The sequence below is a fragment of the Malus sylvestris genome, chromosome 16 (assembly GCF_916048215.2).
Source record: "Malus sylvestris chromosome 16, drMalSylv7.2, whole genome shotgun sequence".
Taxonomy (NCBI): domain Eukaryota; kingdom Viridiplantae; phylum Streptophyta; class Magnoliopsida; order Rosales; family Rosaceae; genus Malus; species Malus sylvestris.
In genome coordinates this window covers 19,668,493-19,693,468 of record NC_062275.1, presented here as the reverse complement: position 1 = coordinate 19,693,468, position 24,976 = coordinate 19,668,493, and the positions used below count along the sequence as shown (strand labels likewise).

General features: G+C 39.3%; 2 protein-coding genes and 1 long non-coding RNA gene across 3 annotated transcripts; all 3 read right to left on the bottom strand.

Moving 5' to 3' along the window:
* Window positions 1–654: 654 nt before the first annotated feature.
* On the bottom strand, window positions 655–9,338 carry LOC126609189 (1-aminocyclopropane-1-carboxylate oxidase homolog 1-like). Its single transcript, XM_050277173.1, has 4 exons — window positions 9,204–9,338; window positions 8,940–9,055; window positions 8,389–8,578; window positions 655–789 (listed from the first exon to the last, which is right to left on the bottom strand). The coding sequence occupies exons 1-4, from the start codon at window positions 9,336–9,338 to the stop codon at window positions 655–657; spliced, it is 576 nt and encodes a 191-aa protein (XP_050133130.1).
* Window positions 9,339–14,176: 4,838 nt separating this feature from the next.
* Window positions 14,177–15,597, bottom strand: LOC126608504 (probable thylakoidal processing peptidase 2, chloroplastic). Its single transcript, XM_050276446.1, has one exon. The coding sequence runs from the start codon at window positions 15,595–15,597 to the stop codon at window positions 14,959–14,961; it is 639 nt and encodes a 212-aa protein (XP_050132403.1). The 3' UTR covers window positions 14,177–14,958.
* Window positions 15,598–22,195: 6,598 nt separating this feature from the next.
* LOC126608505 (uncharacterized) lies at window positions 22,196–23,137 on the bottom strand. The gene is made up of 3 exons (XR_007617889.1): window positions 22,749–23,137; window positions 22,520–22,618; window positions 22,196–22,437 (listed from the first exon to the last, which is right to left on the bottom strand). It is a non-coding gene; the product is annotated as an uncharacterized LOC126608505 (long non-coding RNA).
* Between the last annotated feature and the right edge of the window lie 1,839 nt (window positions 23,138–24,976).

Genomic DNA, 24,976 nt, shown 5'->3' with positions numbered 1-24,976 from the left:
AAGTGACACCAAGATTTATATTGATTTGGCCTAAGTCTACATCCAATTCAAAGACGGCGAGGAAATTCCATTAATAATTGAAATGGAGATTACAAATAGAGTTTTACTCTCAAACCCCAATGACTTTCACTCAAACAAAGAACAAATGGAAAAGATGAAAATACATATCAAATCTTTAAGTGAGTGATTACCTACAAATGGGGAGCAACTCTTTCTTCTTTTCTTCCAAAAGAGTTCTCTATGGTTTCCTATCTAAAACACAAAAGGTTGCTGCCTTATATACAAAATCTGGTCAAAAACTAGCGACTCGCTTTGCTTTCACATGAGCAGCTAAAGGCTCATTTACTTTAGGCAGTTGGGTTGCTGGGCTCACAGAATTGAGTCACAATCCAACAACAAACCTCTGATAAACAAGCTCACGACATATATTCTTAGATTTGTTAGTGCTCTGTGTTCTACACTTCTGAATCTATCATTTGATAAGCAAGAACTCCAAATAATTCACTATAAGATAACCTGAACTAGGGAACTTAATCGAAGAATTCAAAAAATTCTAATGATCCTTTACATAGCAGTAATTTTTTTTTAAAAATGTATAACATTCAGAGTGGAGAAAGATATAAAAGATGATGAAGATGAAGAATGGGTACTTACTCATAAAAGATCTCCAATGTTAACCACAAGAGCTCCCCGCATTAGCGGAACATCAATCCACTTCTTGTGAGGAAGAACTTGGAGACCACCAATATGATCTTGCAGAAGTATCGTGAGTAAGCTCAAGTCACCGTGCTACTAGAGTTAATGATATTATGAGTGCATAGGATTATGACAAGTCTCTATGTATTATTGGTAGTGGTATTAGTTGGTTAGTAAAGAGATGTATAAATGCCATGAGTTGTAATTATTCTAAATAAGTTGAATAAAAAGAATTCATTCAGTTTATAACAACTTTCCCTCTCTACTTTCTCTCCCTTGCTTCCTTAGCTCTCAAGGTTTTATATTGTTTTCATGGTATCTTCGCCAGGTGTGTCTCACGCCTCTGGTTGACGATCTTTCATGCTTCCACCGTCATTCTTCGCTAGTGATTGGTGCTTGGTGGTGTCTCCGATCAGCTAATTCATCTGCTTAGGTTGCAAATTTGGTTTGTTGCTTGTTGTTTGCGCTCGATTGTCAATGATTTCTTGATCGGGATTTTTGTATCGATCAATTTTCTAGAGTTGTGATCGTCTTCGTGCACCTGGTGTTGTCGATTCTTTTGCCTTTTGTTTTCTCATTATGTTAATTCTGAGCATTGGAGTCATTTCTCTATGAATCTATAACTCTAAGATTTCGGGGTTTTGTGTTTTGTCTACTCAAGATTGTTGATTTCTTGCAATTAGTGGTTTGTTATGGTTGTTAGTGGATTCATTCGCAGTTGTGTGTCGTTCGAGAATATTACATTGGTCTACAGATTGTTGAAGTTTTCTTATTCATTTTCCCGTGAGCTATGGTGACTCTTATGCAATTAGCTCTTACACAATCACCTATTTCGTCTTTAATTCCGAGTGTTGGGAATACTGTCATGGTTCAACTTCATGATTCTAATTATGTTACCTAGAATTTTCAAATGGAACACCTATTGGAAGGAAATGGAATTGCTGGTTTTGTGAATGGTTCTATTCCCTGTCCTGATAACTTTGTCAATTTTGATTCTGAGGACGAAACTGTTGAGAACAATCACCATGTCTCTGATGCATATCAAGAATGGAAAATTCATGAAAAAGCGTTAATGACATTGATTTATGCTACATTGTCATCTTCTGCTTTGTCTTGTATTATTGGTTGTTAGAGTTCCAAAGAGATGTGAATGAGTCTTCGAGAACATTTCTCCAATGTCACTAGAACTAGTATTGTTCAACTCAAGATTGATTTACAGAATATTAAGAAAGGATCTGAATCTGTTAATGCCTATCTTCAGAGGATCAAAGAGTCTAGAGATTAACTAGCTGTTGTTGGTGTAATGATCTTTGATGAAGACATTGTTATTGTGGCGCTGCAAGGTCTACCAAGTGAATATAATACGAGCAAGGCAGGCATTCGTGAACAGGAAAATCTTGTTTCACTAAAGGAATTGAGATCTCAGTTGAAGGCAGAAGAAACAACCTTGGATGAAGCTACTAAACAAATTTTGTTGATATCTGCTATGTATACTCAAGCTTTTGGTTCTAACTTTAAGCATGGGAGTTCATCAGGGAGAGTCTGTATCACAAATGGCTTAAGGCTTTACTGGCCATCCTAGTTCAATACTGCCATTTATGCCAGTTCCATCTATGTCTCTTTAGGGGTTTCAGCAAGTGCCTCAAAGGTTTCAACAATTGCCTATACCGAATATGACTAATGTTCCTATGGATTTTGTCACTCAACATAGTTCTGGCTCATTCAATAATTTTCGAGGCAATAATTACAAAGGCAAGGGAAAAGGGTAGAAATTTCATGGTCACAACTCTGGAGGACAGTATAATGGTCCTGGAGGTTATGCTCAGCCTCAATATTATGATTCATCCTATTCATTTCAGCATAATGCCACACAACAACCTATGCCCCAGGGTTATAACCCAAATCGAATCTGTAAAATTTGTGATCGTAAAGGTCATTATGCTTTGAACTGTTTTCAACATGGCTGTCAAATATGCCACCGAGTTGGTCATGTTGCTGCTACTTGTTTTGATTGGAATAAAACCTCTCCAGGATTCTTAAGGCATTCTTCACAGGGTGTATCTTCACCTATGCCTACTCAAATGAATAATGGACAATATGGTCAGGCTCCTATATGGAATCCATTTTGTACTCCACAGAATATAGTTTGACAAATTCATGGTTCACAGTTCCAATCTTCTACCATGCCTCAAATGTATCCGTCTGCCATGTCTCAGTCTAATGCTCCACTTGCTATGCAATCATGTACTGGTATATCATCCCCGGTTCCACAACAAGATTTCTGGCTTCTAAATTCTGGAGCAACCAACCATATGACCAATGATCTATCAAATCTACACATGGCAACATCTTATCCATCCAATGATACTTTGACTAGTGCTAGTGGTGAAGGTGTAACTATCAAACATATTGGTTCTTCTTCTCTTTTCACTAAGACACATAATTTCAAGTTGAATTATGTCTTGCATGTTCCAAAGTTATCTCAACATTTGTTATCTATGAATCAGTTGTGCAAGGATAATAAATGTAGATGTATCATTGATGATGTTTGTCTTTGTATACAAGACAATGTCACTGGGAGAATGCTATTCCAAGGGCTGAGTAATAATGTTGTCTATCCACTTCCTATGTTCAAACCACAGAGGTTTATTCCTCATGTTTCTACTCCAGTTGCATATGTGGGTCAAAAAGTCTCGTTTGTCTTGTGGCATTGTCGATTAGGTCATCCAGCATATTCTATAGTTAATGCAGCACTTAGTAAATCTCATATTCCTTTTTCTTGTAATGCTCAACTTCACACTTGTAAAGCTTGCTTGCAAGGCAAGTTTACCAAACTACCTTTTCCTGTAATTGCTCCATTTGAAGTAATTCACACTGATGTGTGGGGTCCCTCACCTAGTATGTCTATAAAAGGTTACAAGTATTATGTTTCCTTTATTAATGAGTGTACAAGATATACATGGATTTTTCCATTAATTAATAAAGTGCAGTGTTCTCTATGTTTGTTAATTTTGTTGCTTTAGTTTCAAATCAGTTTGCTGCTAATGTAAAAATTTTACAAAGTGATGGGGGTGGGAGAGTACTTTAGTACTCAGTTTCAAAGTTTTCTTCTTACCAAAGGCATTGTTCATAAAAAAAATCTTGTCCTTATACCCTAGAACAAAATGGGTTGGCTACGAGAAAAAATTGACATATTGTAGAAACAACAATTACCCTTTTACAACAAGCCTCGTTACCTTCAAAGTTCTGGTTTCATGCATGTGCTACTGCTACATTTCTCATAAACAAAATGCCCACACCTGTTCTTCATATGCAGTCTCCTTTTGAATTACTATATCATTCTCCACCCAAACTGGATCATTTGAGAATTTTGGGTGCTTGTGCTATCCTTCTTTGAAACCTTAGATAGTCAATAAACTTGAACCAAAAACTACTGAGTGTATTTTTTTTTTTTGGGTATACTACTCAATACAAAGGGTATATTTGTTTTTCTATCAAAGATCAAAAGTTGTTGGTATCTAGACATGTTGTATTTGATGAGTCCAAGTTTCATTCTTTTTCTGGTTATGTCTCTTGTCCTCCCAAAGTTGCTCCTGACCATACTTCATTACCGATGCCTGTTATGCATCTAAATACATTCACAAATCCACTTCGCCTTCCAACCAGTTATTCCTTTCTTGGTTCACCACACCCCACTTCTCTTTCTTCTGGACGATAGCATGTTACTCAGTCCACAGATTCTCAACATAGTAATTCTAGTGATCTTGTTCCTTCATCCACTCATGCTGAGGTGTCTTCAGAGGTTCTTCCTTTTGAATATTCAGAAGAGCATCCAAATACTAATGAGTCTAAATCTGGCATTGTTAAAAAGAAAGTGTTCTCTGCTCAAATAGGTCAGGATTCTGACATCAAGGAACCTCAGTCTTTTTCTACTGTAGTTAAGTCTATTCAGTGCAAATTACCATGAAAGAAGATATGGATGCTCTAATTCAAGAACAAACTTGGAAGCATGTTCCTATACCCTCTGGCAAGAACCTTGTAGGTTGCAAGTGGTTACATGATTAAGAAAAATCCAAATGGTTCAGTGGCCCGGTACAAAGCTAGACTTGTAGCTAAGGGGTATTCTCAAGAGGCTGGTATTAACTACTATGAGACTTTTAGCCCTATGGTACCAACCATAGTTAGATTAGTTTTGTCATTGGCTACATCTCATAATTGAAAGCTTAAACAGTTAGACGTCAAGAATGCTTTTCTGCATGGTTTTCTTGAGAATGAAGTCTACATGTCTCAGCCACAAGGATTTGTGGATTCTAGGCGTCCTAATTATGTATGCAAGTTGGAGAGATCTTTATATGGTCTTAAGGAGGCTCTTCGAGCCTGGAATGAAATGTTCTTAAGCTATTTACTTAAACTCGGGTTTAAGTCTTCATATGCAAACCCTTCTCTATTTGTCAAGTGTGATGAGTCTTCCATTATCGTTCTCCTACTTTATGTTGACGATATAATTCTCACTGGAAGTGATGATGTGAAGGTTCAAAGTGTCATTACTCAGTTAATCAATGAATTTGAAATGATAGATGATAGGAGCATATTTATGCGCCTTAGTTAGCTAGTTCTTATGCATCCTTGTTATGTTTTCTTCGTTAAAGTAGTCTTTTAAGCTACTTTCATGTGTTTTCAGGTTTAAAGGACATATTACATGAAATGATGCAAGTTGGAGCTTTCGGAGCAAAATGTGAGCTTGAATTGAAAAGGACATGCTTGGAACACAAGGATGGGATGGAATTGAAGAGTTGAAGATTTGAGGTTTCCTACTTGAAGTAGGAAAGCTAAGCCTAAAAGTTTCCATTTTGGGTTGATCTTTCCTAAATCGGAATTGGCAACCAAAGTTTCTAAAGTTGGAAGTTTCTATTCTTGGAGGTTTCCATTTTCGTGAGTTTCTATTCTCGGCTTTGGGCTTTTGGATGACCCATCCTCACTTCTTGGACCTATGCCGCACCTTAACCCTAATCCTAGCCCATTTAATCAGCCACACCCTAGGGCCTAATCATTTAAATTCTGCCAAGTTAAACCCTAATCTATCTACCCTAAGCCCAAGCCGCACCCTAGGCCTTTTCCCATGCAAAAATCTGATTGTAAACCCTAATTCCTTGTGGATTTTCTAACCCTAGCCACACCTAAACCCTAGCCCATTGTCTAAACCTGATTTCTTTAGGGTTTTAGGTGCCTATATATATGTGTTTTACATCCTTTGGCCGAAGACAACCACCTCTCATACACAATCATTCACGCCAGAAATCTGCCCTTGCATTCTGCCGCACCTTCCCATCACCAAAGTCCCAAAATTCTGCCCAAAAATCATCCCTAGCCGTACCCCCATCAACCCTAAACCTTTCCCTACCATTCCCCATCCATTCTACACCCTAAATACCACCCAAAACCTGTTCTAAACTTCTCTGCCGCAGCAAGGAGGAAAGGGAAATCATTGATGATCTTGCTGCCAAGTTGGAGTCTTCTAGGTGTTTTCTTTCTTTGGGTTTTAATTTCTAAATTTATGTATCTTTGCTTTGCGAGTATGAGGAACTAAACCCCTCTTAGTTAGGGGGTGATTCGAAACCATGTACATGCTTGCAATATGATTTGATTACATTCAGTTGTTATTTCATAAGTTGTGGATTCAATTCGTTCATCTATTTGATTGATAACTTATTTGTGTATGTTGATTGAGAGTGCACGCTTAGTTTTCATGCATGAATATGATGCTAGATTATGAGGGAGTTTCACCTAATAGTTACAATCTTATAATCACAAGTAGTGAAGGTCGCTTGAAAACGATCGCGTTGAATGAATTCTTGGCATAAGTTTCATGCAATTCATAGTAACAAATGCTTCGTCAATGCTTATGTTTTTCATAGAACGTAATGATTCTTGCTTGTATCTCTATTATGCAATTCATGTAGGGAACTTGTAGGGAATGTTTTGGGTTGTCGTATGCAATCATCCAACTCAATAACTCGTGGAAAAACTGAGGGTTAATTAGTGCAATTCACGGTTAATTTGGGGCGTTGAGTATTCATAATTTATGGAAAGAACAACTGAAAATCGTTTTGTTTGCAAGTGTGACATGTGTGGAGAAGAACCTCCTAACTAGCCTTTTATCCATCCTTTTCATCCAAAAACGTTTTACAATCTGTTTAGTTTTAAGTTTCTGTTTTGTTTTCAATTTTCGTCCAAAACAAATCCCCCTTTATTTTGAAGTCTTAGATTAGTTAGAAAGTGTTTTGATTTGTGTTTCTAAGTGTTTTGATTCAAGTTTTCACTCAAATTCGTCCAAGTTCTTGTTAGGTTCTCAAAACTGCCCAGAAAGTGGTTTTTAGGCAGTTTTGAGTCATTAGGTTGCTGTTTTGAGTTTTAGGTTTGTTTGAGTGTTTTAACCTTTAGTTTTGCATTCTTTGAGTCTAGTGTAGTGTTTTAAACTTTGTTTTTGAGTTTTTAAGACAGTTTCCAAGTGTTTAGCAATCCCTCCTAATCCCCGGTTTAGAACGATCCCTACTTACATCTTTGCTACAATTTGACAAAAAGAGGGTTTAATTTGTGTGCTTATATATTTCGTATCAATAGACATGGGTCTCTTGCATTTTTTTTCTTGGTCTACAGATTGAGTATCAATCTCAGGGCCTCTTTGTTCTTCAATCTAAATATGTCAAAGAATTGCTCCAAAAGATACATATGTTGGATTGTAAACCTTGTTCCACACCTTGTCATCCTAATCAGAATCTTCTGAATCATGGTAGTGAACCTATCTCGGATCCTAGTACCTACAGAAGTATTGTTGGGGCAGTGTAGTACCTTACATTTACAAGGCCAGACATCTCTTTTTCTATCAATCTGGTGTGTCAGTTTATGCATTCACCATTAGCTACTCAATTAACTATGAACTTAGGATTATGTTTTAAGTCAGGATCATCTCAATTAAAAGCATATACAGATGTAGATTGGGCAGGGGATCCTAATGATCGAAGATCCACCACTGATTTTTGTTATCTTTCTAGGTGATACTCACATCTCTTGGATTTCTAAAAAGCAGCATACAGTGAGTCGATCGTCTATTGAAGTTGAATATAGAGCAATGACAACCACCACTGCTGAAGTTATATGGATACAACAATTGCTTAGAGATTTGCATGTTGCTTGTTCCTCTGCTTTAGTTCTTCACTGTGACAATATTTCAGCAATGGCTCTTGCCACTAATCCTGTCTTGCACTCTAAAGCTAAACATATTGAGATCGATTGTCACTTTGTTCGTGAACGAGTTCAACAAGGGAAAATTCTTTTGCAATTTGCGGCTTCTGCAAATCAATATGACGATATGTTTACTAAGGGGATGTGTTCACCCCAGTTCGCTCGAAATTGCTCCAATCTAATGCTTGGCACTTTGCCACATAAGCTTGAAGGGGGATGTTAAAGTTGATGATAGTATGAGTGCATAGGATTATGACAAGCGTCTATGTATTATTGGTAGTGGTATTAGTTGGTTAGTAGATAAATGTATAAATACCAAGAGTTGAAATTATTCTAAACAAGTTGAATAAAAAAAATTCATTCAATTTATAAGAACTTTCTCTCTCTACTTTCCCTCTCTACTTTCTCTCTCTTGCTTCCTTAGCTCTCAAGGTTTTATATTGTTTTCACGTGCTTGGTGGTTCCCAGAGTCAATTCTGGTTGTGGACAAGCAGGATAGTAATGGCTTAGAAGCACAAGCCCCTCACTACAATCTATGTCATTCAAGTGACTTGGCTTTAGGCCAAGAGCCTCCGACAACAACTCCAACAGCAACTTCCCCAACTTCATTACTTGCTTCGAATATTCAACCAGTATGTCTCTGCATATAAAAATTATTTGACAGAGATTTAAGTAAAATGGTTAGCATGTGCAGCTTGTGTGTCGTGATTTTAACTGTATTTCTCTTCTTACACATGACCATTTGTTCAATCGACACCCAGTCTCCAACTCTCCACTTTGTTAGAGGAGCCCTAAGTTCAAATCTCATGGATGAAAATTGTTAATTAAAAAGCAAGATTTTAAGATTTTACAAAACGATTCAATTCCTACATCATAGTGTAGAAATTAACAACCAAAAGTCAATACACGATCGAATCTCATCTAGGATATGAATAAATTCTAAATCAAACTAGTTACCATTATAGCAAAGAATTATAAATTATCAGGCATATCGCATATACCTGCATACTTCTGGCAAGTCTTCCGACTTAGGAGGATTAGGAGCCATGTAACACCCAAAACTATGCCTCCAACTAGTTGGCGGTGCACTATACATATCAAAGTTGTGCGACAAATACTTCGTCGTTCAAACTTCCAAACTTTCCTATAAATATGTGCTTCTGCTATCATTTTTCTTCACAATTATGTTCTTCTTTCGTGCTGGGATGGTGGATAAAAACAAGGATGAGAGTGTGCACGACGCCAACCCGCATGATTTAAGGGACCATTTTGAGTTTGCGCATGCGATTGCTGTAGCCATGGGAATAATTGTCCCACTGTTGAGTGGCGTTACTGGGAAGATGTGCCCGAGAATGTGAAGAAGGCTGTGATGGATGAACTATTAGTAAGGTAGGAGCCATGCTTCCACTAAAGACTTGGATAATTCTTATATGACTACATTAAAGGTCTTAGTATGATTAAAACTTGAAGTATGGTGTATGACACCATATAATTTAAATGAATAGACTTAATGAAACAAGTCACACATTTCAAAAGGAACTACTTAAGAAGGAATTCTTTTGTGTGTGATTCATTTAAGTTAGTGGGAGCAATATGAATTCAAATCAAGAAAATATAATTGTTATTTTGAATGAATGCTAAGTTACAACAAGGCCAGTGGGAGTGATGTCATAATTTGAGCAACAAGATGTGAATAAAGTCTATTCGATAGACTTGATAAAACATAGATGTTACTCGAGAAATGACAAAACATGACATGGTCAATTTTGAAGTATAGACTTGAAATTGGGCTTATTGATATAGCAAGGCTATCTCAATAATGTTATATGGGAATTAAATCTCAAATGTTGTGGATTTAAGAAAGCATTTTTCTATGTGATAGAAAAACACTTTCATAACCCTTATAATGAATATGTCACAAAATCACAAAAGGGACACATGTATGGACTTGTGAAGTAGATATCCAAAAGTGAAGAACCACAGGGGTTGTCACTATAAGATATTACTAAATCCCAGGATCAGAACCAAAGCAACTGAAAGAGTATTATTGCCTTTAAAGAAAGAAACATCAGAGTGGGACTCTGGAAGCGTGCATTCACTTAGGTTGTTAACCAAAGTGAAAATAAGCCATTTTAACAAATGGAACTTCATAATGGATGAAGTACTAATCGTATGAATGAATTGTAAGTATTGTACTACAATGGTCTCAAGGTTGGAGCAAAGTTTGTATAAAGTATACAAACGAAATATATGACGATATATTGTTTTAGAAACTGCTTCAAAAGGTGTTTTGAATGAAGGGGTTCTTATAGAACCATGATTGAATCCAAACCATAAGGTCGTTAGTAGGATACTACGACATAATGGGGCGATAGCTCAAGCCATGGAATCAAGGTCTCATCAAAGTATTCGAACACAAGAAAGAGACATCATCAAATATTTTTGGAAACATTTGATAAGTAAATCCCTTTTAAATAATAAAAGGGATTAATACATAACCGAGTTAACCTACAAGCATAAGCTCTCTCAACTAGCATGTATGAGATACACTAGTGATTGACTTTAGTGCAAGTGGGAGATTGTTGGAAATATGCCCTGAAAGTCAATCTTTGGAAGAAACCATTCAGGACAAATAAATCGATGTATAGATGACTCTTATACATCAAAAGGCAAAGATACTAATTAGGACTATCTCAATAAACGATATATGTCCTAAATAGTGAATCCATGGACAATGGATCGATTGAAGAGGTAATCGAATGATGTTAGACTACAGAGACCTTCTTCACATAACCATTGTGTCCAAAAGGTTCCTGGTCATTGGATTGTCGGAGGGAAACTGACAATGCTTAAACCGGTACATACTGTGTCCGCTTCAAATGGAAGAATGGAAAGTCTTATCCCATTTGTGTAGTGACACTAAGACAAGTATGTAAGTGCTCATTAAGGGAATGAGTTCACTGAACACAATCGAACGAGAGTACTTGCATGGAGGTCTACTCACATGTCAAGCAAGTAACTCTAATGGTTGGAATAATGTAAGTAGTCCTTTGACCTGAGGCATCGTCGTTGTCTTGTGGCTAAGTACTTAATCTTTGATTTGTCAAAGTCACCCCATTCGCGGATGTCCACGGCATAATTGGGGTTAAGCCACTTAGTCATGAAGGCAAGTGAATGCGCAACAAGGAATCTCTAATCCTCGATAAGAGAGGAAGAATACTCTAAGATATGATTCGGAAATCTTCGGCCGAAGTATCGAGCGTAATAAAGGAAAGCGTTCCTATACGACTCAATTAAATCATATAAGAAGGAATAATCACATTAGGGGTTTGACATAATATATCCATACCCTAGTAATGTGATTGAGAGTATTGTTTTAGAGAAGGATCAAATTACATTGTAATTCCAACTGAATAGGTTCTCCGAACAACTTCTACATTAGCTTGGGTAGCTATGACATATGGTTAGATGTCACTCATAGCTTGTGAGTTCTTCTAGATGATTAAATGTAGTCATCAAAGAAGAAAGGTGAATTAAAAGGAAGTTTTAATTCACTAAGTGATTGGATTAAATATAATCAATTGGATTGATGTCAATGACCTCACTGCCTTGCTAATTAGAACCTAAAATGATTGTACATCGATACACTCTTGTAGTGAGTAATTAATGGATGATGGAAATAATTAATTGGATTAATTAAGTGTTGTGATTAATTTAGAAAGTCTAAAGAAATCATAAAAGCGATAAAAGATCGTTTTGGGCTTAAAGAAACGTTCGGGTTTAATTGGGCCCATTGGGCCTAAACCCATTGGGCTTTTATTCAAGCATTGGATGACTAGAAATAAATAAAAGCCCAAAGCCCAAACCAACACAAAGGGGCCGGCCCTTTAAAGAGGAGAGGGAGAGATATTTAGTCAAGTTGTTGACTAGGTTTCCTTTTGTCTATATAAGGAACTTTATAGAGTTTTAATCCTTAGGGTTTTTTGTGTGTTTTAAAACAACAAAGAGGCAAAAGAAACATTTCTCTAAAACCACAAAAGGCCGGCCACCTTGAGGGTGATTTAGCTAACAATCTTTCACCCTTTTGGTTATTCCTCCATCCATCTCACTACACTAGTGGGTGTGGATATTTAGAGATCTTCTCCTTTGGAGACTAAAGGAGAACCTTGGAGCACTCTTACTAACAAAGTGGAGGAGGCAAGGAGGGAGGCTAGGCTCAAGGACTTCAAGGAGCAAAGGACTTGGAGGTGGTCCATCCTTGGTCTAAAATCAAGATCAAGAGGTATAGATCTAAACTTTCACTTAGTTCTTTACTTGAATGTTTTAGATGCATTATATATAAACCTATGAACCTTGAAGGGGATTTGCATGACTATAGCTTTGATATTATTTGATAAATTGCTTCCGTTGCTCATGTATATAAATTTTGAATTGTATATGCATGCTAGTCATTTCGAAATCCCATGTGTTAAACTCATAGTTTTCCCTTCAGTGGACAGTTATAGGAAATTCTTTAGTACGTGTAGAGGTACTATTCTTTTACTCGTGTCGGCAACCAATGCATGATTGATCAGTATGGCTTCATGTGCTTTCTTCTTTATCAGAAATCTTCGACGAATTGTCCGTAATTTTCGTCAAGCTGAGTGTGCATGTGACAGGTATTGACGAGGCTGAAAAAGACTGGCGCCTCTTCGATATCTGGGATCGGCGCTTCGACAAATTGCCCGTGATTTCCGCAAAGCTGAGTTTGCGCGTGCCAGGTGCTGACGAGGCTGAAAAAGACTGGCGCCTCTTCGATATCTGGGATTGGCGCTTTAACAAATTGCCCGTGATTTCCGCAAAGCTGAGTTTGCGCGTGACGGGTGCTAACGCGTCTGGAAAAGCAAGATGCTTTTCCGATTTCTGAGCTTGCTTCCTCGATTTTTTGAATTGGCCTCTTCGAATTCTGAGCTCGCTTCTTCAATCTCTGAAATCCCGTCGAGTGTTGATTTTTATAGAGGCACGCAGTTCGTTTCAAAGCACACTTGAATTTATTTTTTTTTGCTTGTAGAAAACTCCCTTCGTGCACTTCTAAGATCTTGATTTTGTCCGACTTCTTATTTCTTTAACACCTTTGAAAATGTCTGGACCCTCCGACCGTCGTTTTGATTTGAACATTGGTGAAGAGGCAGCCCCGTCTTCTCCAGATAACATATGGCGCCCATCCTTCATATCCCCTACTGGTCCTCTTACCGTTGGGGATTCGATGATGATGAATGATATGACCGCTGCGGTGGTGGCTCGGAACCTTGTCACTCCCAAAGATAACAGACTACTTTCCAAGCGGTCTGATGAGTTGGCTGTTAAGGATTCTCTGGCTCTCAGTGTGCAGTGTGCAGGTTCTGTGTCTAATATGGCCCAACGCCTATTTGCTCGAACCCGTCAAGTTGAATCATTGGCAGCTGAGGTGATGAGTTTCAAACAGGAGATTAGAGGGCTTAAGCATGAGAATAAACAGTTGCACAAGCTCGCACATAACTATGCTACAACCATGAAGAGGAAGATTAGCCAAATGCAGGAATCTGACGGTCAGATTTTACTTAATCATCAGAGGTTTGTGGGTTTGTTCCAACAGCATTTGCCTTCGTCTTCTGGGGTTGTACCGCGTAATGAAGCTCCAAATGATCAACCTTCGGTGCCTTCTCCTTCTGGGGTTCCGCCGAGTGATGATGCTCTGAATAATCACCCTCTGGTGCCTCTCCGATCTGGGGCTCCGCCGAGTACTGAGGCGCCACCTGATCAATAAAGGCTTTTGTTTCTTTGCATTTTTTTTTTTTTTTGGTATGTAAATGTTCCGTTTGTAATTTTTCCAGAGAAATCAATGAAATGGACTTTATTTCTCTCAATGCATTTGTTTTTTTTTTTCTTCATGTGGTGCAATCCGCAACATCCTTTTTTTTTTTTAAATTTATTTATATATATTTTTTTTATTATTATTATTTTTTTCTTTTCAGATGGTGCAATCCGCACCATCCCCCTTTTTTTTATATTATTTTTTTTTCTTTTCAGATGGTGCAATCCGCACCATCCTTCTTTTTTTTATATTATTTTTTTTATTATTATTATTATTTTTTTCTTTTCAATGGTGCAATCCGCACCATCCCCTTTTTAATTATTTATTATTTTTTTTTCTTTTATATATGGTGCTCTGCAAGGCTGGGTTTATGGGTGAAGACCCAGGCCGGGTCCGAGAGAAGAGGCTATCGCTCAGACGGAGGAGGCGAGGAGACAGAGGAAGAAGCTCCACCACTACCACCGCTGAGCACAGGCAAGAAACACAACCAATGAGAACAACCATTGAGCACAGGCACGAGGACAGCCACTAAGCACAGCCATTGAGCACAACCTCTGCAAACCCGTTGTACTGCCTGCCGTCGCAGAGGAATGGATCATATTTGCAACCTGGGCGCTTTCTACCAGACCACCAAGCGCTGCCACAAGACCCTCGAAGTCCACCTCCATGAAGGGGTTCGCAAAGCCATTACAGTTCAAGGTGGAGTCGGAAACCGCATCATCAAACTTGAGTTCCTGCGAGCTGTCGGACATGGTGTCGCAACTCACCAACCTTCAGAGTACCTCTCCAGGTGCTTCAGCCATATAAGCTATCTTATCTTCCAATTGCTTCAAACAAACTTGCTCTCCTAATATGGTTGTATATGAAGTAGCATATGTCTCACTAACTAACAGATCAATCCCCAAGAGAGCGAGCTTCAACAACAGATGCAATTGTAGCTTCTGGTTTCCTAATCAGAAAATTCAATTGATCAGCAGCAGCAATTTTTAAGTCGATTATCAAACTCTTTTAGAACAGCCTCTATTTGGGATTTTGCAGCATGTACTTCTTGCTGAACTTGAATAAAGAAGTGCCTTGAAAATTACTATATCTGAAACCTCAGGCTTTTTAAAGAAATATGAAACCTTCTCCGCCAAAACGCGATCGCCGACATCGAGAGTAGGGTACATTAAAGTGGAGGGAATTGATCAGGGCTCAACCAAGAAAGACTTAAACAATACACTGACTGTAACAGCAATGAACACAGCCTTAGCTTCCTCCGAGCAATAATTCAACAACCGCGACAAAAACCCGGTCCTGCCCATGTCTTTCTTGGAGAGGTGCGAGGCTTCTGCAATGTCATCGACACACAACGCTCCACCTTTATCCACTTCTTTCATTATCGACACCGGGACGAACTCGTTGCAGGGCAACCACTTTGAGACCTGTAAAAAAGGCATGACCGAACTAGATTTAAACGGTGAAATCCCCAAACAGGCCGGAGCCGAAGAGACGCCGGTGGCGATAGCCGTTGACTTCAGAAGCGAGATCAAGCCCAGCACGATCGGGCTCTTGCAGCTCTCACCCAGAATCTCCTCGGCGAGAGCGGTGTACAATGACGGCAAGGGCTTAACGGCAGCCGTTGAATGCTTCGAGCGGGAAAATTGGGTCTGGTAATTACGGACGGGGACGGCGGGGTCGAGATCGGGCTTCTGGTTGGATCCGAATACCCGAGACCGAACCCAGCATTCCTGAAATCCTCGATAGTTCCCCGCGCGGAGGCTTGCCGAGGATGCTAGGTTTTGGGCCACATAGCCGGAGAAGCTGAGGGTTACACGGATAGCCATAAGTACGAATTTGATTAGGTTGGTGAGGTAGGGCTGCAGGAGAGAAAGAGAGTGAGAGAGGGAGCGAGTGAAGCTCGCGAGTCACGACTCACGAGTCACGAGCAGGTGGATTTGGAATCCCCAGGGGTCGAAGACCGCATCGGTGGAGATGAGATTGAGCTCGCGGATGCTGCTAACGGATCTGTAGCTGCTAGTTTTCGACGAATCGCCGCACCGGAGAAGCTTGTCAACGTCAGCGGCAGAGACGAAGGGGATGAAGTTGAGATGCAGGTCACGGAATGAACTGGAAGGATGAGGGATTTAGGACTTTCGAAAGATGGGTCGGGGCCTGATTTGGACAATAGGCTTGGGCCTGGTCACTGCCATTGGGTTTGGAAGACCTCCTTCTGATGGGCTGGCTGGATAGAGGACATATATATATATAATTATTTCCCTTTTTTTTTTCTTTTTTTCTTTTTTTTCTTTTTTTTTTTGTGAATACATAATAACATATGTATTTACTTATTTATTTATTTTTTGTAAACAAAGAATAACGTATGTATTCCTTTTCTTTTTCTTTTTTTTTTTTTTGTAATAAAATTGACCTTCTTAATAAAGCATATATATATATTTATTTTTTTTTGATGTGACTGAACTCAAAGTTGAATGTTCAAGCTGCCTACGTACCCTTCTAAAGAAAGAGATCAAGTCAAAACGTAGTTCGAATACTTTTTTTTTTTCTTTTGGTGCCGTTTGCAGTTTAGGCTCATGCAGACGAGGAGCCTCGTGTCCTACAGTTTAGGCTCGTGCGAACAAGGAGCTTTGGTTCGTGCAGTTTAAGCTCGTGCGAACAAGGAGCATTGGTTCGTGCAGTTTAGGCTCGTGCGAACAAGGAGCATTGGTGTTGCCTTTTATGCTCGTGCAAACCAGGAGCTTTGTGCCATGCAATTTAGACTCGTGCGGGCGAGGAGAATTTGTGAATTTTGTCAAGCAATTTTGGAGAGGCGTTCCTCACAATCTTCATAGCAAGGAGCCTTGACCGAGTGATTGAAGAAGTCTTCGGGAAAGAAATCGCGCATTGTGATGGCAATGGACGATCTTTGTGTCGCAATTTCATCATCTTCAACACGTTCACGTTGCTTTGAAGGTTGACAAGAGCTGCTTTGCCCCCTTTCTGATTGGCGGACTTGTGGAGGAGACGTATACTTCTTGTGCCATTTCTTATGAGTGGCTTGAGTCCATCCTTCAACTTTGCTTGTCTTGGAGGATGCCCCCGGAGGTTGAGGTGAAAATTTTATGTTGAAAGAGCCAGAAGTGATGGTGGTATAGTTTGACTTCACCACATCGTCAAGATCTAGCTCGATGATTCCTTTCTGAGCCAGCTTTATGATGAGATCTTTCAGCACAAAGCACTTTTCTGTCGGATGACTGATGAAGCGGTGGAATTTACAGTATCTTGGACTATCGGTACAATTCATCTCTTCCGGCCGTCTGCACTCAGGCAAACTGATCACCTTCTTGTCCAACAGGTCATCCAACATGGCAACCACATCAGAGTCGGGGAATGGATAAGTCTTTTCTTCAAGCTCCTTCAAAGTGCGTCTACGCATCTCTTGATCACGAAAAGCTTCGGTTTGAATCGCTTTGCCTCGTGTGGAGGTTTTGACGGGAGCTGTGTTGACCGTCATTGTCTCTTTGGTGGGTTTCCATGCAGCCTTTTCCACCTTCGTCCCAAGAACTTTGTCGTCCTTGTAGTCGGCGATCGGTTCTTTCTTCCCATGGTGGGCGATGCTCAGTTCCATGTCGTGGGCACGGGTGGCCAATTCCTCGAAGGTCCGTGGTTTAATGCCTTGAATGATGTATTGCAAACCCCATTGCATGCCTTGGATGCACATCTCGATTGAAGAGGTTTCCGAGAGCATGTCTTTACAGTCGAGGCTTAGAGTGCGCCATCTGTTGATGTAGTCAATGACTGGCTCGTCCTTCCACTGCTTTGTGCTCGTTAGCTCTAGCATGCTCACAGTGCGGCGGGTGCTGTAGAAGCGGTTGAGGAATTCCTTTTCCAATTGTTCCCAGCTGTTGATGGACTCAGGCTCTAGGTCCGTGTACCACTCAAAGGCATTTCCTTTCAGCGAGCGCACAAACTGCTTGGCGAGGTAGTCTCCTTCCGTCCCCGCGTTGTTGCAAGTTTCGACGAAATGTGCAACGTGCTGCTTTGGGTTTCCTTTTCCATCAAACTGCATGAACTTTGGTGGTTGATATCCCCTCGACATCTTTAGGGCATCAATCTTCTTTGAATAAGGCTTTGAGTACAACCCGGAGGTATTTGAGCTCCCTTCGTACTGTGCCTTGACGGTGCTGGTAATCATCTCTTGCAACTGCTGGATAGAAAGAGATCCCATGAGTGCCGCTGCTTGGTCTGGCTCTGGCTTCACATCGATTCTCTCCACCGTAGGCTCATCTTCTGGGTTAGGGTTATTGCCGTCCTGTGGCTCCAGTCGGCTGACGAATGCAGCGATTTGCAAGTCTTTTTCTTCCACAGTTCGGGTTAGCCTTGCGATTGCTTCATTCATTTGAGCCAGTTGCTCATCGATTGAAGTTGCTCCAATGGTCATGACTTGCATGGCTGAACTGCCGCTCGAATCGGCATCGGAGAGCATGGATTCGGAGTATTTCCTTGGACTTTCGCCCCTTGGTGCCCTTGGTGAGGCTAAGGTGATCAAAGGCTCGTGCCTTGGGTGCTCTTGTTCCCTTGGCAGAGTTGATGCAGAGGTGAAAGAGGCGGAAGAAGTAGCTCTTGCCTTGCTTCGAGTCGTGATGCCTAAAGTGATACCACTTGCGACGAGGACGCTCTTGTTCTTTGCGCCAGTTGCGGGAATATTTTGAGCCTTCCTTGATGCCATTAATTTTGGAAGTGTGTAAAATTTCTTGAACGGAGAAAGAAATGAGAGGTAGAGATTGTCCCACCGGGCGTGCCAAATTTGTAAACACGAAATTTTCTGAAACGAAAGAGACAAGAACAACGTGCACAAAATAATATTTGTATTTGATGATTTTGGGTTACAATCTCTCTCTATTTTGATCCTCTGATTCGATCTCCGTAAGTTGTGTATTTGTAGATGTGTGATTGATCCAAGGGCCGTCGAGGCTTGATCTTGGATGAACTGTTGGAAGTTTCTTCAAGGGGCCGTGGGTTTGATCTTTGAAGGTGGATTTGAGCGGATCTTCAAGGAGCCGTTGGGGCTTGATCTTGAGGATGAGTGTTTCTTCAAGGGCCGTTAAGGCTTGATCTTGAATAATGGTGATGAACGGATCTTTAAGGGCTTTTGGGCTTGATCTTGAAGAACGGTTGGATGTGTGGATTTGTTGATGTTGTTGATCCAAGGGCCGTCGGGGCTTGATCTTGGAAGAACGGATGATGAACGATGGTGCTTTCTTCAAGGGCCGTCGGGGCTTGATCTTGGATTGGTAGAAGTTCTTCAAGGGCCTTTGGGGCTTGATCTTGAATTGGTGGATGGTTGATCCAAGGGCCGTCGGGGCTTAATCTTGGAAGAACGATGAACGAGGAACGAAGAACACTTTCTTCAAAGGCCGTCGGGGCTTGATCTTGAATTGGTGGATGATTGTTGATCCAAAGGGCCGTTGGGGCTTGATCTTAGATGAACGGATGATGAACGATGAATACTTTCTTCAAGGGCCGTCGGGGCTTGATCTTGGAAGAACGATGAACGAGGAACGAAGAACGCTTTCTTGATTCTTCGGGAACCTGGATGCTTGAGAGCTTCGGAGTTTCAGAGCTTCAGAGCTTCAAGGTGTAATATGAATTGGTCCCCCTATATGAATGAATTTGGCTTCTATTTATAGAATTTTCCAAGGCCTAATTTTGAATATAATATTCCAGATGAAATAAGTCGTTTCTGCCAGGTGTTGACACGTGTCCTGTTTGATGACTTTTCCGATGATTCTCAATTTTTTGTTTAGACACACGCTATGTGTAAAATTTATGTAATACATGAGCGCTGAAACTTTGATTTATCGGTCAACATTTATTTACCGAAATTTCGATGTCTACAGTGGCGTCACGTGGTTCTCACAAATACAATCATATAATGACATGTGGATTAACTTCAAAAACTATTTTTATAATTAAAACTAAAAATGATATTAGTAAGAAAAAAGTCGTTGAAGGCATGATTGAAATTATGCTGCTCTCACTAGCGGTAACCGCGGCGGCGCTCAATGTCAGTGATGAGGGGGTCGAAGGGGATAGGGTTGTGGTGGTGGAGTGTAGAAGCGAAGGTGAATTGGACCGGAACTTGAGGCAACAATAGCTAAAAAGCCTTTAATTTATTTAATTGTTAAATTTGAGGGTATTTGTGTCTATTTAAGTGAATTTTGGATATATTTGAAAGTTTTTATAAAAAGTGACATTTTTGAAATTAAGAGTTAATTTTTGGCTATATTTGATAAATACTCGAAATAGAGGGTGGGTCGGCAAGGAGAAGAGAGAAAGTTTGATAATTCATATTGTGCCTCTATTTTTAATAGTAGGAAACATAAAATCTTGACCCAACAGGTACTACATTTTTAACCGGAGATTATTTTAGGATGCTATCTAAAAATTAAGATATGGTACAATCTCATAAGAATTTTCAAGAATTTACAACGTTATATTTCTAACCTAGTTAGGACTGCAACAACTACTATTATAAAACGATGAGAATTGAGGATTGAAGTCAAACCTACACAACATAGTCAGGTGCACAAACGCCCACCAATCTACTAACAGCTTTGGCAAACCCTTTATCAATACACTGCTGCTTTAGAACAATTTTATTGACGACGACAAACTACACCAATTTCTTCTATAAATATAAATATTGATTATGTTATATATACATGTAAAATAAAACTAAAGTTTATTTCTTTCCCTCTCCTCCTGAAACTTGATGGGAGAATTGATATTATGGGATTAATTAGTTAAAAATTGTGTGTTGAGAATTTAGGGATTAATTAGTTGATTTTTGGGTACTTTGATATGAAGGCACAATTTATTGGAATTTGTGAGTACTGTACAGATTAATTAGTTGATTTTATGTTGATGTTATTTGTTAATGTGTGTGTGTCTATATATATATATACATACAGAGAGCTTAAGGGAAGGGATGCCCATTTTTTGAAAAAAATGGGGATTAGGTGTGGGGCCCACTTCACATCAAATTTCAACGATCCGAACCGTCTATTTTGTTAGTCTCGATTCATAGATCATCCTTGCAAAAATTCAATTCAATCCGAAACCATTTGCCTATTTAATTATCAATATCAAATTTCATATTTTCTTATATAAAAAAGTATTCGTTCATTTCCTTGAACCCAATTAGATGTCTTAAACATTTCCAATTTAGCTAATATTTTGCAAGGATGATCTATGAATCAAGACTAACAAAATAGACGGTTCGGATCGTTGAAATTAGATGTGAAGTGGGCCCCACACCTAATCCTCATTTTTTTCAAAAAATGGGGATCCCTCCCCTTAAGCTCTCTGTATGTATATATATATATATATATATATATATATATATATATATATATATATATATATATATATATATATGTTTATTATATAAGGCAGGTAGAGAATTGGGGTTTATTAGAACAAACAATGACCTTGCATTGACTTACCTGAGTTTTTGGGACTTTATTAAATATGTCGGTTATATTATTTGGGAATGTTTTTGTTTCTCCTTCAATGAAATGCATATAGGTAAGTGGATTGGTTTTTGTTCCTCCTTTAATGAAATGCATATAGGTCAAGATTCTTTTATGGGGTTGGTGTGTGTGATGCCACAAAATTAGGCATGTTGAAGGATATGTTTGTGCAAATGTATAGTTATTGAATTTTTTTTATTTTCTAATTGTGCAGATGTTCAAACCATATTAGAAGTCGTAAGGCGGTGACAACTGCACCCCGTTCTCCTCCCATGGCTCATCCGTTAGCTGCCACTGCTCCTCCACAAATGGACCACTTGCCGGTTGGTCCCGAGGTTTCCCAGGTGACGGCGTCATCAACCTCATCAGTGGTGCTACCTGTTAATGCCAGACATGGTCACTACCGCCCCCCGCACACCTAGCACACCATCGACATCCACAACTGATGCCTTGGGTCACAACAAGGTAAAGTTTAATAACGCCCCACACGTTGATAACTGTTTTTTTTCCTACATTGCCTTGCCGGATTAATGAAGTTTGTAGTTAAAGTGGGATGCAACTTAGAGCACCATCATTGATTATGTTCCTCTCATTTTATCTGTTTATTACTAGAAGAAAAACCAACATCTACCATGGTGAATGCCCGTGATAGATCAAAATCCACCACAGACATTATGCCCGTTAGGATTCTGGATGTGATAAACAGTCTGAACTTCTACCACGGGCAAAACATGTTGTTAATGATATAATAATCACGAACAAAGTCTGTAGAAGATTAGAATTTTACATCATGCGCTACGATCGTTGTAGACTACTAATTGACCACGGCCAATGCCTATTGTAAAAAGGTTTCCAAAAATAAAAAAATAATTAATTAAAAATTATATAAAAGAAACAATATAATTGCACATTTACTATAATACCATATATCATTTAAATTCATATAGTCAAATGTATTACAAGGGATGCAAAACTAACACCACCACCACTGATTTATACTAAAAATTTACAAATTACACATGCAGCACCAAATAGGCCTCTACTAACAAGGAAATGGTCACTTGAAAGACTTTACTTTTCCTTGAACATCTCCAAACGAAGTCTTTGAGAGTGAAATACTTCAAACCTCTATCATTGATAACCTATGAATAACTGAAAAAAAAAAAAAGTAAATTAGAAACATTCGCTAGTACTGCAAATCAAAGAGCACCCACAACAACAAACAGATTCAAACCTTTCATTCGAAAGATGCTTGATCAGAAAGGAATAGGTATAATGTGACAAATCGGATCATTACAGTTGATTTCGATCTTGTTCTTCATGCCAGATGTTGCTGATTGATACAAACAAGAACACAAAAAATGGTCAAAAAGATAAACAATAAAATACAGAGAAAAAAAAAAACAAGGTCTGCAACAAAAAGGCCGAAATCGAAACCAATAATTTAGAATTAAGATCAATACCCATGATGATTGTAGAGAGAGAAAGTAAAGTCTAGAGAGGGGCATATAAGAAAACTGATGGATGCCAAGGTTGGGCCAGAGTTGGATCGGTCTTGTTCCACTGCAAAACCGTCAATTTGACCGATCAACATTGCAGGATTTGGTGCAGTTCAGTTGAGTAGCACTCTATCCGGTGGAAAAATGCATCAGAACCAAAAATAGTAAACCTGCATATATTCTAATTTCAGCCATCAGCCTTGAGAATGTAAATGGGTGGGAATTGAGGTTAGCGCCGCCGTTTGCGGCTGTGGAGTGAGATCGAAACCCTATTGACGGTTGCTCAGCTATGAGGCATCATATATATAGGGAGAAGGGTTTTAGTCTTTTAGATGGTAGTGTGGGAGAGAGTGGGTGATGAGATTAACCAATAAAAGAAACAATTTGGATTTCTCTTCCTTTATATTTTGAATTTTGTGCGGGAGTCTACTTAAGTGGTGTGAAAATTTCAAATTTTAAAATATTTGAAATTTTACAAAAAGTTTAGTGACCCGCCTTGTTAATTTTTTTTTAATTTAAGTATATATGAATTTATCACACATTATGCTCGTGATAGATAACAAAACAGTGATGTGGATACTAACAATATTGGTCACGAGCATTGCTCGTGGTGGATTACTATACTTACAACATGCAACTTTGTGCGTGGTCATTCACTGTTATTTTACAACGAGTTAAAATTTGTCTGTGATAAAAACTTATTATTCACCACGTGCTTATTATGCCCATGATAAATTGTACCTTTTATAACAAACTCATAAAGCCCGTGATTAATTTGTCGTGATAAATGAGCTGCTGTCTTGTAGTTTCCTCATTTGTTTGTTGGTTCCACCACCTCAAAAACCTTGTGCATCTACATGTATATAACTTTTGGTTAAAACATAAAGTCACATATCCTATAACTATTTAAATTTTGTTGCATATCACAATATATCTTTGTTCATACATTCAAACAAGTATGGCAAATACTGTGGAGGAACATAGAAAAAAAATGAAAATTATTGTCAATACAATTGTTTATGTTATTGACATGGTCATGCATTGGTATAGTAAGAGTTACCAATCCCATTTACATTGCATCACAAAGTAAAGTTTTCGTTTTTTATTTGATTGAACTTGTTGGTCAGTTTCTAGATTGAAAATTGATGATGTTGGTGCTGTGTATAACTTGTTTTCTGGTGTTTGTTGGAATGTGGGACTTTTTTCCCCCTTTGTCTTAGCTTCTTGTAGAGAATGAAGGGTTTTGGTTCTTTTGTCACTTAAATGAAAGGACTGTATAAAGAACTTTATAGCCAAAATTCATTTTGGGTTTTCTTTAAGGAAATTGGAAAGAACACATGCTCTCCTTTTCTCTCTAAGAGGCTAGCCACCTTAGAGGAAATTAGCTAGCAATCTTACTTCCTCTGGATCACTCATCTCTTCATCAATGCTCTCCTTGGTGTGGAGACTTAGAGGTTCTCTATTTTGGGAACTTGGAGAATCCATTCTACCATCTTCATCTAAGAAATACATGGAGCTAAGAAGTAAGGAATGAAGACCCTATGTCATATCCCGACCTGGGCTCCACCATATCCTGGGCATGGCTCCGTCGTAGCACGATATTGTCTGTTTTGGGTCCCAACCACGCCCTCATGGTTTTGTTTCTAGGAACTCACACAAGAACTTCCTAGTGGGTCACCCATCATGGGATTGCTCTCGTGTGAACTTGCTTAACTTCGAAGTTCCGATGGAGCCCGAAGCCAGTGAGCTCCCAAAAGGCCTCGTGCTAGGTAAAGATGAGAATATACATATAAGGCATAGAGGATCCACTCTCTTGGGCGATGTGAGATGTTACAATCCACCCCCCTTAGGGGCCCAACGTCCTCATCGGCAAACTTCTGGCCAGGGATTGGCTCTGATACCAAATTGTCACATTCTGACCCGGGCTTCACCACTTCTCAGGCACGACTCCGCCGTAGCACGACATTGTCTGCTTTGGGCCCCAACCACGCCCTCATGGTTTTGTTTCTAGGAACTCGCACAAGAATTTCCTAGTAGGTCCCCCATCATTGGATTTCTCTTACGCGAACTTGTCTAACTTCGGAGTTCCGATGGAACCCGAAGCCATTGAGCTTCCAAAAGGCCTCGTGCTAGGTAGAGATGGGAATATACATATAAGGCATAGAGGATCCACTCTCCTAGGCGATGTGGAA

What these genes read in the sequence shown, in the direction of transcription:
- LOC126608504 (XM_050276446.1), bottom strand. Translation starts at nt 15,597, where the DNA reads ATGGCTATCCGTGTAACCCTCAGCTTCTCCGGCTATGTGGCCCAAAAC.
- LOC126609189 (XM_050277173.1), bottom strand. Translation starts at nt 9,338, where the DNA reads ATGGCTCCTACCTTACTAATAGTTCATCCATCACAGCCTTCTTCACAT. An exon ending in GCATGCGCAAACTCAAAATG is followed by an intron (nt 9,056 to 9,203) that starts GTCCCTTAAATC and finishes TGAACGACGAAG; the next exon opens with TATTTGTCGCACAACTTTGA. An exon ending in CTCTGGGAACCACCAAGCAC is followed by an intron (nt 790 to 8,388) that starts GTGAAAACAATA and finishes TAACTCTAGTAG; the next exon opens with CACGGTGACTTGAGCTTACT.